At 40.2% G+C, this 19,053-nt stretch overlaps 1 protein-coding gene across 44 annotated transcripts in view; it reads right to left on the minus strand.

Annotated features, from left to right (window-relative positions):
- Positions 1-864: 864 nt before the first annotated feature.
- RIMS2 (regulating synaptic membrane exocytosis 2) overlaps positions 865-19,053 on the minus strand; it is a 603,774-nt gene continuing 585,585 nt past the window's right edge. For all 44 annotated transcript variants that reach the window (XM_027561367.1, XM_027561351.1, XM_027561359.1 and 41 more), the window contains 5 exons: positions 11,361-11,502; positions 6,422-6,534; positions 6,010-6,111; positions 4,505-4,644; positions 865-3,741 (listed from right to left, as the gene is read on the minus strand). In XM_027561367.1, the coding sequence (XP_027417168.1) occupies positions 3,523-3,741; positions 4,505-4,644; positions 6,010-6,111; positions 6,422-6,534; positions 11,361-11,502 (716 nt within the window). In that variant the 3' untranslated portion in view covers positions 865-3,522. The remainder of the gene's footprint in view (positions 3,742-4,504; positions 4,645-6,009; positions 6,112-6,421; positions 6,535-11,360; positions 11,503-19,053) is intronic.

Genomic DNA, 19,053 nt, shown 5'->3' on the forward strand with positions numbered 1-19,053 from the left:
CTCAGAGACTGAATCCAGGTCTCCTGCATTGCAGGCAGATTCTTTACCATCTGAGCCCCCACGAAAGCCCATTCTAATTAATCAAACTCATTTTGCAGTTTGATGAATCGGCCTAGAAGGTATGGAGAGACCCTCTTCCATTCATATGTGACAGAAGCCAGTCTCTGGACTGGTTGTTATGTCAGTCATAGCTCAGTTGGTAAAGAATCCACCTGCAATGCAGGAGACCTGGATTGATTTCAGGGTCTGGAAGATCCCCTGGAGAAGGAAATGGCAACCCACTCCAGTATTCTTGCCTGGGAAATCCCATGGACAGAGGAGGCTGGTGGGTAACAGTCCATGGGGTCACAAAAGTTGGACACAACTTAGGGACTAAACCACCATATGTCAGGTTACCACGTACAATTCCCCAACTGAAGATGCACCCCACCCTGGTCTCCCACGAAGCTGGACTGACACATCTGTGGAAACACAGCATAGAGCCAACTGTCACCTTGTCATCTCCTCCCAGGGAATGGCAGAGCTTGTACATGATTCTGACCCTGCTGTCAGTGGAGGCCACACTGACTCAGAAACCTCATTCATTTAAATTTGGGAGTTGCCAAGTCACTTCATCAGAAAGCACCTCAATGTGGAATGACCTTTTGAAAAGCAACAAGTTTAATGATGTGAGCTGAAATCCTTTGGCTTTTAAAAGAAGTGCTCTGCTGAGGGCTACATGCTAAGACCAGCGGTCTGCTTCTGTTACGGAGAGGCAGAAGATGATTTCAGTGTCTCTAAGTGATGTGTGGGTTCAGGAAAAGAGCTGCAGCAGGTTTGGGGATGCGTGGGGAGAAGAGAAGTCAGAAGGCCATGCATACAACGTCTGTAAAGAAAATGTTTTATTTAAAGTGTTAAATACCATCACCAGAATGAATTTGAGTTTTACATTAGTTGGTGTTCATCACAGGACTAATCTGCCCTTTTTAGTTTTTTCCAACTGGAATTCCCTTTACTTTTAAAACATATTATGTACAGGGCAGCAATGGTCACTGGCATAGTGCTATTTACATGACTAGGTCACAAGTTGAGGTGCAGACATGTGAAAATTAAAAAAAAAACAAACACCAACTTTAAAATAAATACTGCATAATGACAGGTATGTACAAATATTCCATACAGTCATGTCCTTCTTATTAAAATTAGAAATAATTTATATAGGAATATGCACAAAAGATTATGTGACTGCATCTTCGTATCAGGAAAATGTTAAACGTTTATTCTAAGGGATAGTATAGACGCCATAGGTCTATTAAATCAATTGTTGCTGGTACACAAGTGTCTAAATTATTTCAATAGTTTTATTCATTTATTTCACAACTTTACCTGGGTCCATCGTAGGTCTCAGAATGTCAAGACACAGTCTCGGTGTATTTCATATTGCACCACATAAAGAGAAGGCATTTTTAGTGATACTCATTTTTAACTTTTGCACCATATCAAGCATGATAGTTTTTAATGGTCAGCATTGAATTTAAAAGGAACACAAAAGAGCAATTTTTGTGCATGGCATTAACTTAAACAAATGGTATGTATGTAGATTTCAAAAGTTGTTGCTAGAAGTTAAAATCAATCTATAAGAACATGTTATCAAAGTGTACAGAAAGAAACAGAAACTATGGGTGGCTTATTACATTACTCGGTAACTTTTCCTCTAAATAGGGGAACTTAAGAGAAATTTGACCTTGCAGCACCACCCAATGGTAATAACTGTCTGTAAAACCAAAAGCAGGGGTTTGATTTTAGAGCATTTGTGTGTAGACTTTTGGTGATGGCATCAAAGAACTGTTAACAGGCAGATTGACTTTCTTCGAATTACCTAAAAATTGGAGCTTTAAAATTATCTGTTGCAAATTTATGTTTGCTGTGTTTCTTTAGAAATATAATTTGTGAAAAATTGAGTTTTACTACAGAAAAATGAATTAATAAACTGCCCTGTCTTTCAGGGCTCCAAATTTTTAGCAGTGCTTCTATTCACATAGTAAATGGAAATTGGCTAAAGAAATTGCTTTTAATTAATTAAAAACAAAATCTAAAACCTTCTAGAAATAATACTTTAACCCCTGTATGAATAATGCTGGTGCTAAAAACAAATTTATTAGACATTACAATGGCCACATGATTTTAGGATTTTCCTGTAAACTGAACTTGGAAGGTGAAAATAAAATTACCATGCACTGTACAATAAATTGCAAAAGTTCAAATATCTTCTTTATCAAACACATGCTGACTTACTTTAATGTACTCCCAAGTCATGTTGCAAAATCCTTTTCAACATGCTTGAAATAAAGAAAGCTCTTAAATAGTTTTTTCCCTCCTTGAGAAATTCAGATGTATCTACAGCTCTGAATTGAACATGGGGTATTAAGAGAGTATCAGGTCAAAAAACTTGTCATTTTGTTTTTTAGCATAATGTTCACTCTGGTAGGGAGAAAGAAAATAAAAAGATTAAAAGAGGGAGAAAAGGAAAAGTGAGAGAAAGGAAGAAAGATGTGAACAATTTGCACATGTTGAACTTTGTAAGATTTGTATATTTACCATGGAAATAAATTGAATATATTATACTTATTTGTCACATAAAGAGAATTTTAAGTATTTTCTAGAAAGTATTTTCTTCTGCAATGTCTGCCAAAACACAGACTGTGATTAAAGAATAAACATGGTGTGTCTTTGTATCACCCTGCTGCATTCTCTCCCTTTTTTAAAACCATGCACTAGTGAAATTTATTTTTAAAAATAATATAAATTGTCAAAAATGGCTGATTTTTTTTTTTGCAAGTTGCAGCCCCAAGAAAATAATTTAAATATTCAGCTAATCTGTCCATGCAAAAAAAAGTTTAATTTCATTCAGTACAGTGTAGCCACAGAATTTTGTTTTTCAGAGTCCAACACAACTTGGCATTAGTGAATGACATGCCTGCTGGAGCTCCGAGGTCTGCCACTGCTCACGTCGTCACTTTGGACCGGCTGCTCCTGTCCAGTCCGGGGGAGGGCTGACGTTCTGCCCTAGACCTCGTCTTTGGTCTCTTGCTTTTCACCTGATGCTTCCCAGGACGTCAGTCCTTCACTTATAACATGGCTTAATGGCTGGATAGCTCCATTTCTGTGGCATCACAGGATTTTGGGGGTCAGAGAAATGAAGAAAAAGGAACAATAAAAATATAAAGGTGCCATTGAAAAGGGCTTTTGTTGCATGAAACTGACTGATTCTTTGATATTAATCCATGGCTTCAGATTGGACCAAAACTCGAGTGTTACTGAACCCCAAACCTGATAGTTCTTCATAGCTCCGCTCCTTCACCTGAGGGCCTCCTTTAGGGCACAATGTGTGCAACTTCCTCTGAGAACACAGGATCGCTTTGTATCCCTAGGAACAGGCTCAGAAGACACAACATTAAGCATGCAGTGTTACCAGGGTTTGCGACCTGTGATTTTTTTTTTTTTTTTGTAACGCTGGTTGCTATGACAACAGTTTTACAGCTGCTATGAACGAGAGTAAGAAGGTCCAGTTGAACTTTCCAGAGATGATTGGGAAGCTCTTCTTGTCAGAGGGGCCAAGGTTGGATCTACTAGGGAGGAAGGGGGGAAGAGTTTGAACCAGCCGATCACCATGTTGGATAGCTCCAGTTCATCTAAAAGTATCTGGGCCACTCCCATAAAGGATTTGTGATCCATGCGGCCATAGTCTCCCCAGACAATGATCTGTTGGCAAAATTAAAAGAGCAATGTCAGTACAATCATGTATGTAAGAGCTTGTAAACCAAAATACAATCAATTAATGAAAGCTCAGTTGGCAAAAAATCCACCTGCAATGCAGAAGACCCCGGTTCAATTCCTGGGTCGGGAAGATCCTCTGGAGAAGGGATAGGCTACCCACTCCAGTATTCTTGGGCTTCCTGGTGGCTCAGCTGGTAAAGAATATGCCTGTAATGCAGGGAACCTGGATTTGATCCCTGAGTTGGGAAGATACCCTGGAGAAGGGAATGGCTACCCACTCCAGTATTCTGGCCTGGACAATTCCATACACTGTACAGTCAGTCCATGGGGTCGCAAAGAGTCGGATACGACTGAGCAACTTTCATACAATGTGTTGACATCAAACATCAAGTTATGTAGTTGTATTTAATTACTGGGATAGTTATCTTTACTGGAATTCAAAGGTATAGTCGGAAAACTCTACAGGAGTGTTAGGATCCTAAGCCGTTAAGGAAGATAAGAGCCAATGTGTGATGGGGGTTTACAAGTCTATAGTTCACTTTAAAGGAAACTGTGTTGGCTTTTTTTCATATTTTTTTTCCATTATGGTTTATTACATTCAGCATAGTTCCCTAGTGTGTACAGCTTTATAGCACTGGCCACTGCTTGGAAGTTCCCCAAGAATTTCAGCTGGGGAGAGGACTGGAAGAGAATGTTTGACTCCATGAAGACACCTTCTTAGGTAAGGAATATATAATTCAATAAATACCTGTAAAACCTTTCCTTGGGGACTTTCTTCAAAAGATAATAGTTGCTGGTAAAGGGGTTCCAGCGTTTTTCTTGCCACTTTTGTTTTCTTTTTGGCTATGCAGACTCCATTATCTAATAGATACACCTTTACGTATGGTGCTTGGGAAAGAAAACACACAGGAGAGTTAAGTGATGAGCTCTGGTTACAGAACACCCAACTTGTGGATGACACCTGCCACAGCTTAGTCACAGGTTAAAAGAGCCAGCAGTCAAAAATCACTGGCCTTTCCACATTATGTCAAAATTATTAGATAAACAATAGATAAATTAGATAACAATAGATTAGATATCAGTCATTCAGGTAGTTTTAGGCAGTTAACACAGCCTCTGAGTTGATTACTGTTTTGCCATCAACTGGTTTTATATACTGCTTTTAAAAGAGAAATCCTTCTGGTCCCAAACAATATCCAAGAAAGAGGTCTCACGCAGTTTTTCATGTGTCAATTCATAAATCTAGTTAAACGTTCTCAAAATCAAACTGTTTTACCCGTCCCCATGGAGCATTTATCACTCCAAAGGGCTTATTTATTGATGGTGTGGGTACAAGACAAGGGTGGGATTTGATGTAGTATGTTCAAATTAGCTGGAAAGAGGCAACTAATTATAAATACCATGCATTGATATTTTTCTGACAGACTCTTTATAAAAGCATTTTCATGCATGTACGAACTGCGGTATTCTTTCTAGCAATCAGGTGACTAACTCTGAGACCTTTATGAACACAACTGTCTTACTCAGCACTGCAAAGTTGTACAATAGGCAGCACCGGGTAAAAACGTGAACTTTTTAGGTTAGAGATTCAGAATTACAATTCGTTCAGTGGAGGTGCTGAGGTGAGAAACCAAGTTTCAGAACTGTTCTGTACATCAGGTCTGAAGTTGTCTACATCTCTGCACCAGGCATCTGGAATCTTTGGCATTCCCTATGGCTCTAAGCACCTTGGATTATAATATTTTGGTACAAAATGTGAGATTGCAATAAAAACTTATAATGGTGCCTCTCTATACACTCCAGGAAGTAAGAGTCTTCTAGCTAGAATGTCCTTCGTCTATGGGTTTATGCTATTTTGGGGACCTATATCTATCTATATTTATTCTAATTCCAGAATGCTAAGGATTTCTAAGGAGAATTCTGAAGCTCAGATAAACAGAATAACACAAAATACCAGCTAACAAGAACTTCTTAGGTAATTCATTTTGTGCGACATGTACATAAGTGTGATAGTTTTTATTTTGTAGGGTTTCTACCACATATGTACTTATTAGCTAATGACTTCTCCCCACCAGATCACCCTGACTGGGTGCTCACTCAGGAGAAATGCAAACTACTATAGATAACTGACTCATTTATCAGTACCCTTGGTTATCTAAAAACAAAGTTTTCAGCATCTCTTCAAAAACAAAGTCTCTGAATTGCAAAGTGTAGATGATGAACAGTAACAGAAGAAATCTCTTTTGTTCTTACCTGGCAGTGTCTTGGAACCTGGTTTTACAACAAGGCCACGGGCCCGAATTATTTCCACCTCCAGCTGTCCCTTTTTGTCCATCATTCCTACCTGAATGTCACCTAATAGGGAGTGAGGAAGAAACAAACAGGCCTTAACACACAAAAGCAAATGGAAAAATGCTTGTGTCAGATCTTGGTTTAACCTTGTTGGCTCATTTCCCATGTATTTTCCTACATTCAAATATATTTAAAAATGTATCAGTGATCTCTTACTTTAAAAAGCATATAAATTAAAATGGAAAAAGTTTAAGTTTATGTTGTTAAATATACTCATTCCAGATAATACTCCTAAAGATCTTATGAAATTGGGGAATGTGATTTTTCAATAAGCTAAAAGGGAAACAGCGAATCACATGACAGAAATTCTTACCCATGGCGGGTGTGGCCAGAGTTTGGCGCCCCACTAGCTGGGCAGGGCCAAGGCCATCCAGAAAATCACTGAATTGGCTATCCGAGGCCAAGCGGACACCAGGGAAGATCAGACTAAAAGCAAACAACACAGGATTATTTTGTGTTACCCTCCACTCCTGTTTCCATCTAACCCCTTGCCTGTGGCAGGAGAAGTTGGTATCGCCATTTTGTCACATATTAACTGGATCCCAAGCGCCCCCTGCACCCCCATGGCCCTCCTTCCTTCTCCTCCAGCAGCCCTCGTCCTGCACAGCGCGCACACTTCTGTCTGTGTGCCTTTCTCTTCCTTGTCTGGAGGGCACGAGCTGTGAGTTCTACGTACAGCACTCCTACACGCTGAGCACTTATTCTGTGACTGGCATGAGCATACTGCATCTCTCAGCTGCATTACGAGACAGTCTGTTATGTAATCCATTTTCATCAATGAAGAAAGCCTTCAGATTACTGCCATCAATACCCAAACACACTATTTCTTCCTCCTTAAAGAAATAAAAAATCCCTTTCCCAACACCCTTTCCTCTTCAGCTACAATCTCATTTCTCTCCCTGGAATTTCTTCAAAGAGATGTCTCTATGTACAATCTTTTCACTTTCTTTAACTTCTTTTTTTTTTTTTCCTGCTGCACTGCACAGGCATGTGGGATCTTAGTTCCCGACCAGAGATCAAACCCGTGCCCCCTGCTTTGGAAACTCGATGTCAACCACCGGGCTGCCAGGGAAGTCCCTATCTTCAATTTCTTTCCTCTTATTCTCTAGTGAAACTGTACTCAGTTTTCCCTTGCTCTCTTCCAAGCTTTGTTTTTCTCTACTCCACCAAAACTTCTCTGATCAAGGTTACCTAATAACCAGAGTGGTAAATTTGATTGTTAATACTCTGTACTCGTCTAATTGAACATATTGGTCTCATTTGATCCAAATGATCACTCCCTCTCACTTGAAACACTTTGCTTCCTGAACTCTGTAGTCTTCTGGTTTTCTTCTGTAGCTATTTCACTGTTTCTTTTGCTAGTTCTACCACTAAATATAGCCACTCAATCCTTTGACCTCTTCCCTGTATGGCCCAATTCCCTTGGCAATCTCATCCCATCTCAAGGTTTTAAACATTGTCTGTAGTGACATTACCTTGACTGACATCTCCAGCTTGGGCTTCTCCCTTGGGTCCCAGACCTGTATTCTAACTGCTCTACTTACCTGCTTGAATGTCTAACAGGCAATCAAAACTCAACTTGTCCCACACTGACTCTCAACCCCCAAAACAAACAGAAAACCAAACTCTGTTCTTCTCAAGAGGATTCCTAGCTTAAATGGTAACTTCATTCTTTCAATTGCTCAGCCTTGCAATTGTCTTTCCTTTGGACAGACTGCTAAAGCTGTAATTCCCAGTTATGACTGTATTAGGAGGTAGAAACTTTAAAGGGATGGTTAAGGTTTTCTGGCCTCCAAAATCACTACACATGGTGACTGCAGCCATGAAATTAAAAGACCCTTACTCCTTGGAAGGAAAGTTATGACCAACCTAGATAGCATATTCAAAAGCAGAGACATTACTTTGCCAACAAAGGTCCGTCTAGTCAAAGCTATGGTTTTTCCTGTGGTCATGTATGGATGTGAGAGTTGGACTGTGAAGAAGGCTGAGCGTCAAAGAATTGATGCCTTTGAACTGTGGTGTTGGAGAAGACTCTTGAGAGTCCCTTGGACTGCAAGGAGATCCAACCAGTCCATTCTGAAGGAGATCAGCCCTGGGATTTCTTTGGAAGGAATGATGCTGAAGCTGAAACTCCAGTTCTTTGGCCACCTCATGTGAAGAGTTGACTCATTGGAAAAGACTCTGATGCTGGGAGGGATTAGGGGCAAGAGGAGAAGAGGACGACAGAGGATGAGATGGCTGGATGGCATCACTGACTCGATGGATGTGAGTCTGAGTGAACTCCGGGAGTTGGTGATGGACAGGGAGGCCTGGTGTGCTGCGATTCATGGGGTCACAAAGAGTCCGACACGACTGAGCGACTGATCTGATCTGATGGTTAAATGAGGAGAAGGCAATGGCACCCCACTCCAGTACTCTTGCCTGGAAAATCCCATGGACGGAGGAGCCTGGTAGGCTGCAGTCTATGGGGTCACTCAGAGTTGGACACGACTGAGCGACTTCACTTTCACTTTTCACTTTCATGCATTGGAGAAGGAAATGGCAACCCACTCCAGTATTCTTGCCTGGAGAATCCCAGGGACGGGGGAGCCTGGTGGCTGCCGTCTCAGGGGTCGCACAGAGTCAGACATGACTGAAGTGACTTAGCAGAAGGTTAAATGAGGTCTTAACGGTGGGGCCCTAAGCTAATATGATGGTATCCTTAGAAGAAACGCCAGGGCTACATATGCAGAGGGGAAATACCATGTGAGGACCTTGTGAAAAGGTGGCCATTTAGGGGCCAAGAAGACGAGAGGTCTCAGGAGAAGCTAAACTTGTTGACATCTTGATCTTAAGACTTTCATCCTCCAAAACTATGAGAAAATAAATTTCTGTTGTTTAAGTGGTATTATTTCTGTGTTTTGTTTCTTTTCGTTTTTTTTAACAGTAGCCCTAACAAACTTCCCAGATAGCTCAGTGGGTAAAGAATCTGCCTGCAATGGAGGAGTCTCAAGAGACACAGGTTCGATCCTTGGGTCAGAAGATCCCCTGGAGGAGGGCATGGCAACTCACTCGAGTATTCTTGCCTGGAGAATCCCGTGGACAGAGGAGCCTAGCGCGCTACAGTCCATGGGGTTGCAAAGAGTCAGACACGACTGAGCTCAGCACAACAAACCAATACACAGTCTTTCTCTCACATTCGCATCAAATGCATTATTGAATCTTATTGGTTCTCCTGTCAATACCTCCAGAATTGACCTCGCTAATGCTACCATTCAGGTCCCAGCCATCATTTTCTCCTTCTGTGTTGCCGCGACAGCCTTCTGAACGATCCCCCTGTTGCCACTTCTACTCTCCACTCCCACAGCAACCAGACTGATCTGTTAGAGCTGAAGTCAGATAATGTCAGGTGTCTGCTCACTGTCCTGCATTGGTTTCTCACCCCAATCTGAGTAAAGCAAAGTCCTTGCAATGATATGTAAAGACAACACCAGCCATCCACCGCTGCCCACCATCTCTCTAATTTCTTACCACTTCTGCCTCATTCCCCAGGATGCCCCCCCATTGTGGTTGCCAGGCAAGCTCCTGCCTCAGCACTGCTTCAGCCTGAAATGTTCTTCATATACCCACAAGCTCACTAACTTCCTTCAGATTTTTACTCAGATGTGCCCCTTTCCCTGTCTGTCCTTCATAAAACCCTATCCTTAACCTACCATCTCTCTTCCTACCTTTATCTCCTTAGCACTCACACCACCCAGTCTATTATATATTTTACTAGATTTTCTTACATATGCACTTAAATACATTTTCTAGTTTATTGTCCATCTTATCTGTTAGACTGTGAGTTTGATAAGGGTAGGGTTTTTTTTCTTCTGTGTTTACTACTATATCTCCAGCACTAGAACCATGCCTGCAATACTGTATGTACTTATTAAACTCAATTAATGAATAAAATGAATGATTAAAAAATCAAATAAATAAGTGAATCTTAAAAAATTACATAACTTGCCCAAATTTGTATAGCACCGAAAACAGATAAGCATTTAAGCCTATATGATTCTAAAGCCTATGTCAAACCAGCAACTGAGTTTTGCTCCCTTGTGTGATTTATATCCCCAACTCATGGTGAAGCGCCTAGAACATTAGAAGGTATGGAAATACCTGTTGAGTGAATTTATGTGTATTAACCCCATTTCTCCAATAAGACAATAAGCACCTGGAGTGCAGGGGTCATAGTTCAAACGTTTAAAATCCCTAACAGTATCTAACACAGCACTTTGCAGTGATGAGTGCTCATGCACGTTTCTTTTTTACTTGATTCTCCATCTCTTTTAAAACTTCCTTTATTAATGTCAAATCTGTTTCTTCCCCCAAGCTTAATTCCCAAATATATAATCTGAACATTTTTAATGCTTCCATAAATTATCACACATAACCTTATTTATAGATGTATGAAAACCATATACGTCTCTTGTATTTACATAACTATGCTACGCAAATGATTCCTAAGGCAAAATCATCAACACTCTGCCAGCCGCTCCCATGGCCACACATTTGTGAACTTGACTACACACTACGTTCCCTAAGCATCTGCTGCTCCATAGTGATGACAGATGAGGTCACTAAACCCTCCTTTCCTCTATTAACGTCCTTTACATATCCATCTACAGCTCTGCTGTTGCTAATTACTGTTAATTCGTGGGTGACAGGGCTGTACAATCATTACGAATGCCTTAAAAATACCTCAGACACAGTGGAGTCAAGGGAAAGCTACATGATAATTACATAAAGGAAAGGCTCAGCAAAGTTTGTGGCGTTTCTTTTTTGTTGTTACATTTATCCAAACTGTTACTGGATGGAACTAAGCATGTATCAGTTTTCTATATTTTTTAGTGATAACTGTTAGAGCAAAGATTTTCAAAATTAGCATTGTACATGTGGGCATGGGCACTGGAACTTAAAGTGTTGCTGTGTTTTTATGTGTCATTTCAAGGTAGGGCAAACTTCCATTTGTGACAGCTATATTTTAGTATCTTGCCTTTAAAGTGAAACACTTTATCCCCAAACCTATGTCCACTGATATAAAAAGCCAGGCATGTCACATTTCTCAGTGGCAGGTAAGCAAAAGTTTTCTTCACAGCAAATCAGCCAGTGAAGGTTAAAGCAGTGCCCCGGAGCATGCGAGTTAGCGTCTGTGAAAGCAGAGAGAGGGGGAGAGAAGGAAGACTGCAGCGAGGCGTGGAGGAGACCACTGCTCGGCCAGCATCACTCACTTTCCTTCTGAGCTGTAGCTGTTCATGCTGCCGTCGGTAGATTCTCGGCTCGCTTGTCGAGTCATCCAGTTCCTCATTTCCACAGCCAAGCCTGTTTCTGTACTTCTCTGGACAGTGCTCCGTAGCTTTTTACCTCCGGTTTCTGCAAAGACAGAAAACCAAAGAGGTGATAGTTGTGTCATCACCATCAGGTAACAAATGTAGCAGCCAATGCACTGAGGTTCTCAGATGAAAGAAAAAAAACTGCGTAAATCTAAAGTGCTTTTATGAAGGAGACAGAAAAGGTATTTCAAATCTTGTCTTGTTGAGTGGGATGAAAATTTTCTAAAAAATTGTCAAGAAACACAAAATACCATTGTTTTATTTCCATTTAAAACAGTGTTCAAATAGGTAACAAAAGGAACAAAAAGGTTCAAACTATGTAAAATAAAATAAGCTTTGTTTTCACTGTAATATTTAAATCAAGATTTAATTTATGCCTGTCTTTTTCTTTTTTCTTTCTTTTTGTCATAGTCAAAGAAGTAGGCCTTCACATTATTTCCAAAGAATAGGTGGTGAGTAATCCTCAATTCTACCTTCAACTTTCATAGAAAAACTTGTTTTTGTAGAGTGATGAGTATTAGAAAGTATAGAGTATAAAGAAAGCTACACTAAGGAGACAGCCCTGCCTGAAAACACTTTTCACGTCTGTTGGCAGTTTTCAGAGAGATTCTCATAGGGAATGCAAAACCCAGCATTCCCAAGTGAAAAAAGAGCTTTTAAGCTTTTGGTCATGGATAGTCATGTTCTTAGGGCTTCCCAGGTGGCTCAGTTGGTAAAGAATTCACAGAGACCCAGGTTTGATCCCTGGGTTGGGAAGATGCCCTGGGGAAGGAAATGGCTACCCACTCCAGTATTCTGGCCTGGAGAATCCCATGGACAGAGGAGCCCGGTGGGCTACAGTTCAAGGCATCACAAAAGAGCCAGACACAACCTAGCAACTAAAGTACAATCACCACCAAGTCATGTTCTTAAGGATCTTTAACAGTCTGACTAGGAGCTTTGCTTATGGAAGCCCACTAGGAGGCCAAATAGGAAAGAAGCAGAGTCAAGACCGCAGATGTGACAGATGTGCAAACTGCCATCTGCAGAGGACAGGAGGAAGGAGCTCCTGCTCACAGACGGGGTGGGATTTGAGATGGGCTTAAAAATTGGGCAGATTATGATCCAAGAAACAGCCCCAATTGTCAGAGACCTTACAGGTTAGAATGTGGAGCTGAGAGACAGCTAAAGCTGCAGCAACAGGGGGATGGCTCAAAATACTTAGATTAATTTACTCCCTGTCAGGCCTCACTATTTATCCACATTGACCATACATATCATCAGTATTTTGGGAGATGGTAAGTTCTTTTATTGCCCGGTATTAATAACTTCCTTTTAGATCAATAAATACTTGGTGATATTGCCAGTGACTTGTGGAAATCCTTTCCATCAAACCTCTTGAAATATATGCTCACCATTTTGAAACACTGCTTTAAATTTCATCTGTTCTCCACTTCCAACTTTAATGTACATCAAAATGCTTTAATAAGTACATATAAAACATGTAATGACTGATCTACAACTCAGTTCCATAGATCAGTAGATATGTAGAGTGATCTACAACTGAGGCTGATATTTTAGATAATTGATAGTTAAAACATGTTGTACTGATATGAACTATTAAGAGGAGATACATCACCGTCCATAGATGAGGGAAAGCACATCCTTCCAGAGAAATGATTAGTTAATATGTGTACAAAATGATAAAATGTTAAAATTACTCATTTGCAACCTCCAATGGAATAATTCAAATAAGACATATCAACGGATGCTAATGCCATTAAATAAAAGAATATTAACATAAGCCAAAAAAATCATCCTACAAATTAGTTCTAATCACTAAAGGAGAATACGTATTTTAACACGGGGAAACCTGGCTATCGCCATCTTAATCACGGGAGCCAACTTAGTAGCACTGATAGTGTGGCGATCGCTGTAGCACCTATCAGGTTGATCTGGACAAAAATATACAACCTATTTCTAATCAGGTCTTGGTAACAATCTTCTAAGTTTTCAGAAATAGGAGAGAATAACAAGATAAATGATACACACACACAAAACCAGATAAACCCAGAACATGGGATTTTGTTCAAGAATCACTTAAAATTAATATCATGAAAACTAACAAGGTGGGAAAATTGTCCCAGATTTAAAAATATCACAGGATGTAACCATTAAATGCTATGAGTATACTTTGGTTTCTTAAAAAAAAAAAAAAAAAAAAAGAAAGAAACCCTAAAAGCAATATACTAAAAGGAATTTTAGGACCAGTAGGGGAAATCTGAATATGAATTGGGTATTAGATAGGATAATAAAATCGTTAATTTTCCTAGGTAGATAATGGCATATATTATATAAAATGTCCTTATCATTAGGAGATACATGCTGAAGTATTTAGATCTCAAGTCTTACATTGTTTGCAACTTACTTTCAAACAGTATAGCAAAAAATATGCATATTCATAAAACCAAGAATGAAATGTTAACAACAACAAAAAAAAGGATGGGGATGAAGAGTAGATCTTGACAGTCATACACTCAATATTTATGATTTTATTTGAGAGTGATTCTCAGAATGGCCACATTAAATTGAAGTTAAGTCAAAGACAAATATCATATCACTTATATGTGGAATCTAAAAAAATGGTACAAATGAACTTATTTACAAACAGAAATAGAGTCATTACCAAGGAGGAAGAGGGGGAGGGATAAGTTGGGAGACTGGGATTGCCATATACACACTATTATATATAAAACATAATTAATAAGGACCTACTGTATAGCACAGGGAACTCTACTCAGTACTCTGTAATGACCTATGACAGGGAAAAGAATCTAAAAAAGAGTGGATATATGTACAGTATATATAACTGATTCACTTTGCTATACAGCAGAAATCAACACAACTTAAATTAATCAAAAGAGTAGGAAAACTTTGTACAGGTATGAGGAATCATGAAAGGTGCTGAGCTGGTGTGAGGGAGTCCAGGCCCCTCTGTGGCAGCTGCACTATTCGCTTCCGGTGAAGAATGCCTGAATGAAAAATCACCACCAACTAAGACATACAACTTCAGTGACATCTGAAAATTCAGAATGAGGGTATGCACAGAAAACATGACTTCCTAAAGGCCTCAGAACAAAGCCTTTGCAGTGTCAAAAATCTACTATTTTTCATTTAATGCCTGACTCATCACAGCAAAAGTGACTTGAAAACCTGCTATTATAGGGTAAAGAGAACTAGCCACCATTTGACAAAAAATAACAGTACAATAAGCATGTAATCCTCTTGTTTACAGATTGCTTTTAACGTGTCCTCTTTAGAATTTTCACAATCCCCATTTTACAGATACAGTATCCCAGGGTCCCAGCTGTGACAAAATTCCATGAAGCCATACAGAAAATAACCAACCGAACCAGAGTTTATACACAGTCTCCTGACTCCCAGTTCTCTGCTATTCCCTGATTTGTTGTCAGAATATAACTGATGAGTGGCCTGTAGCGCTGTTCAGGGAGAGGATACTGAGCTGTAAGAATATACGGAAGGCCCTACTAGAAGCAACTGCTGGGATGGAAAGAGCAGAGCACAGTGAAGAGGTTGGGCCCCGGTACACAACTGCTTCTCTGAATCCCTTAGAATCCTTACATTATCATGTACCAGCCGGCTGACATGAAGCAAGCTACTTTTTCTGTGACTCAGCTTTCTTAAACTGTAAATGGCAATGATAATAATAATGCCTACCTCCAGAATTTGCAAGGGTTAAGAAAAATACATTTAAAATGCTTAGGATAGTGCCTGCTATATAGAAAATCTTCAATTAATGATACTTAGTGGCCACAGGACTGGAAAAGGTCAGTTTTCATTCCAGTCCCAAAGAAGGGCAATGCCAAATAATGCTCAAACTACCGCACAATTGCACTCATCTCACACACCAGTAAAGTAATGCTCAGAATTCTCCAAGCTAGTCTTCAGCAAAATGTGAACTGTGAACTTTCAGATGTTCAAGCTGGTTTTAGAAAAGGCAGAGGAACCAGAGATCAAATTGCCAACATCCGCTGGATCATCGAAAAAGCAAGAGAGTTCCAGAAAAACATCTATTTCTGCTTTATTGACTATGCCAAAGCCTTTGACTGTGTGGATCACAATAAACTGTGGAAAATTCTGAAAGAGATGGGAATACCAGAGCACCTGACCTGTCTCTTGAGAAACCTATATGCAGGTCAGGAAGCAACAGTTAGAACTGGACATGGAACAACAGACTGGTTCCAAATAGGAAAAGGAGTTCATCAAGGCTGTACATTGTCACCCTGCTTATTTAACTTCTATGCAGAGTACATCATGAGAAATGCTGGGCTGGAAGAAGCACAAGCTGAAATCAAGATTGCTAGGAGAAATATCAATAACCTCAGATATGCAGATGACACCACCCTTTTATGGCAGAAAGTGAAGAGGAACTTAAAAAGCTTCCTGAAAGTGAAAGAGGAGAGTAAAAAAGTTGGCTTAAAGCTCAACATTCAGAAAACTAATAAGATCAGGGCATCTGGTCCCATCACTTCATGGGAAATAGATGGGGAAACAGTGGAAACAGTATCAGACTTTATTTTTTTTGGCTCCAAAATCACTGCAGATGGTGACTGCAGCCATGAAATTAAAAGACACTTACTCCTTGGAAGGAAAGTTATGACCAACCTAGACAGCACATTAAAAGGCAGAGACATTACTTTGTCAACAAAGATTCGTCTAGTCAAGGCTATGGTTTTTCCAGTGGTCATGTATGGATGTGAGAGTTGGACTGTGAAGAAAGCTGAGCACCGAAGAATTGATGCTTTTGAACTGCAGTGTTGGAGAAGACTCTTGAAAATGCCTTGGACTGCAAGGAGATCCAACCAGTCCATCCTAAATGAGATCAGTCCTGGGTATTCATTGTAAGGACTGATGTTGAAGCTGAAATTCCAATACTTTGGCCACCTGATGCAAAGAGCTGACTCATTTGAAAAGACCCTGATGCTGGGAAAGATGGAGGGCAGGAGAAGAAGGGGAGGACAGAGGATGAGATGATTGGATGGCATCACCGACTCAATGGACATAGGTTTGGGTGGACTCCGGGAATTGGTGATGGACTGGGAGGCCTGGCATGCTGTGGTTCACGGGGTCGCAAAGAGTCAGACACGACTGAGTGACTGAACTGAATGATACTGTCATTAATACTGAGGCTTCCCTGGTGGCTCAGAGGGTAAAGAATCTGCCTGCAATGCAGGAAACCCAGGTTCGATCCCTGGGTCGGTAAGATCCCCTGTAGTAGGGAGTGGCTACCCACTCCAGTATTCTTGCCTGGGGAGTTCCATGGACAGAGGAGCTTGGCAGGCTACAGTCCACGGGATCACAAAGAGTTGGACACAACTGAGCAACTAACACTTTAACTTTTCATAAGTATATATATGGGCTTCTAGACAGGAAATTAGAAAACATGTTTTCCAGGCCAATCTCTACCACGGACTAGCTGGCTCTATGGTCTTCTCTGAGTCATTATCCCCGTTCTGAGTCTCAGATTCCTCATTTATGAAAAAAAGAGGAGGGGGAGGGTGACAGATCATCTCTGATCTCTTAGCTCTGAAGTCTGAGTTTCTATCATTCATTTATGACCATGACCATGATTAACAGCATACACTGAAGAGAAGGCTACTCACTGTCATTTGATGGAATCAAAGAACTCTAGGCATATGCTATGCATTTATAATAGCTTTTTAAAATACGTCTTCCAAATGTACTTTTATCTGATACATTCATAGGCTTATTTTAAAAATAAATGTATTTTTCAATACTGCAAATCCTTTACATCACATTCACAACAAAATTTAACCTAAACCAATTCATTATGATGAATCACATTTAATGTTTCAAATGCTTCATCATGTTATTCATGATGTAGATATAGATATAAAAATCTATATAACAGAGAATGCCTATATAAAATATATTAGGCAGAATTCTAAGATGACTCCTGTGATTGTGCTACCTTACATGGCAAAGGGATTTTGCAAAAGGAAGTAAGGTTACTAGCCAGTTGACCTAAAGATAAGGAGCTTATCTCAGTGGGCCTAACATATCCACATGAACATTTTGAAAGCAGAGTGCCATCTCTGGCTGGTTCCAGAAGAGCCAACCAGGGAGACTTGAAACACAAGAAGGATTCAGTGTTCCTTTGTGTCTCGAAGATGGAGGGGACCATGTGGGAAGGACCTGAGAGTAGCCTTTAGCAGTGCCTAGCTGAAAGGCAAAAAGAAAATGGAGACCTCAGGCCAACACCTGCAGGAGTCTGTTCTCTGCCAGTACTCAGCCCAGCCAACATCCTAACATCAGCCATGTGATGTCCTGGGCAGGAACCCAGCCAGGCCAGACGTGTCCTACAGAACAGTGAACTAGCAAATGGGTACTGTTTTAAGCTGCTAAATGTGTAGTAGTTGTTAATTACAAAATGTAATTCTTTAGATCATTTTTTTAATGGGATATGTATAAAAATAACCTGTTGTGACCACAGGAGTAGACCAATGGAAATTATTTGTAAGAACTCAACAGCCATAATAAGGAAAAATATATATTTTAAAACATATGTAAAAATATATACGAATGTGTACTTTGTCATGTCCGTCTCTTTGCAACCCCGTGGACCGTAGCCCGCCTGACCCCTCTGACCCTGGAATTCTCCAGGCAAGATACTGGAGTGGGTAGCCATTCCCTTCTCTAGGGGATCTTCCTGACCTTGGGATTGAACCCTGGTCTCCTGCATTGCAGGCAGATTCTTTGCCCTCTGAGCCACCAGGGAAGCCCCAGTATTAATAACATTATCCTCTGGAGAAGGGAATGGCTCCCCACTCTGGTATTCTTGCCTGGAGAATTCCAGGGACAGAGGGGCCTGGTGTTACAGTCCACTGGGTGGCAAAGATTTGGACATGATTAAGCACGCATTTGTATGTATATATACATATATACACTGCACAACTGTCGTATACATGTATATGATATGTGTGTGGGAGTTAAAAGATGTTTAAAAATACTCAGGTAGAAAACTATAAAACTAAGGTCCAGATTATGTTGCTGTAGAGCTCTTAAACCATTCACTCTAGTGTTGGGTATTTTAAGACAGTGTATTTGGAGAAGGTACCTGCAGGTAAAAATCATATTCTTGAAGTAAAAAACATCACAAGCAGAAAGCAACACAGGAGATGTCCCTGTTATTCTTCTTCGTGTAGTCTGATGACTCAATTGCTTGGTACCCTCTGAATTCAAAGAAAACCATTTGATTAAATAAACAAACAAAGTTTCAGTTTCCCCTAATAATAGCTGAAAACCAGGAAACCCTTTTCTGGTGACTTGACAACAAAAATCAAAAAGTCCTTTCTGCTGCAGATTTTTAAACTCTTCCAAGCCCCAAAAGGAGGCTCACAGTCAAATGCCTAACAATCTCAGAGTGACTTTCCAAATCCTGTGTCCACAGAACCCATTCCTGCTTCCTCCTATCTGGAAAATCTCACCCCTTTTGGCAGACAGACTTATTTTAGAGTCAGGATTTTCCTGATGTTAATATGGAAAATGATTTATGGAAACAGGTTGAAGA

The sequence above is a fragment of the Bos indicus x Bos taurus genome, chromosome 14 (genome assembly GCF_003369695.1).
Source record: "Bos indicus x Bos taurus breed Angus x Brahman F1 hybrid chromosome 14, Bos_hybrid_MaternalHap_v2.0, whole genome shotgun sequence".
Taxonomy (NCBI): Eukaryota; Metazoa; Chordata; class Mammalia; order Artiodactyla; family Bovidae; genus Bos; species Bos indicus x Bos taurus.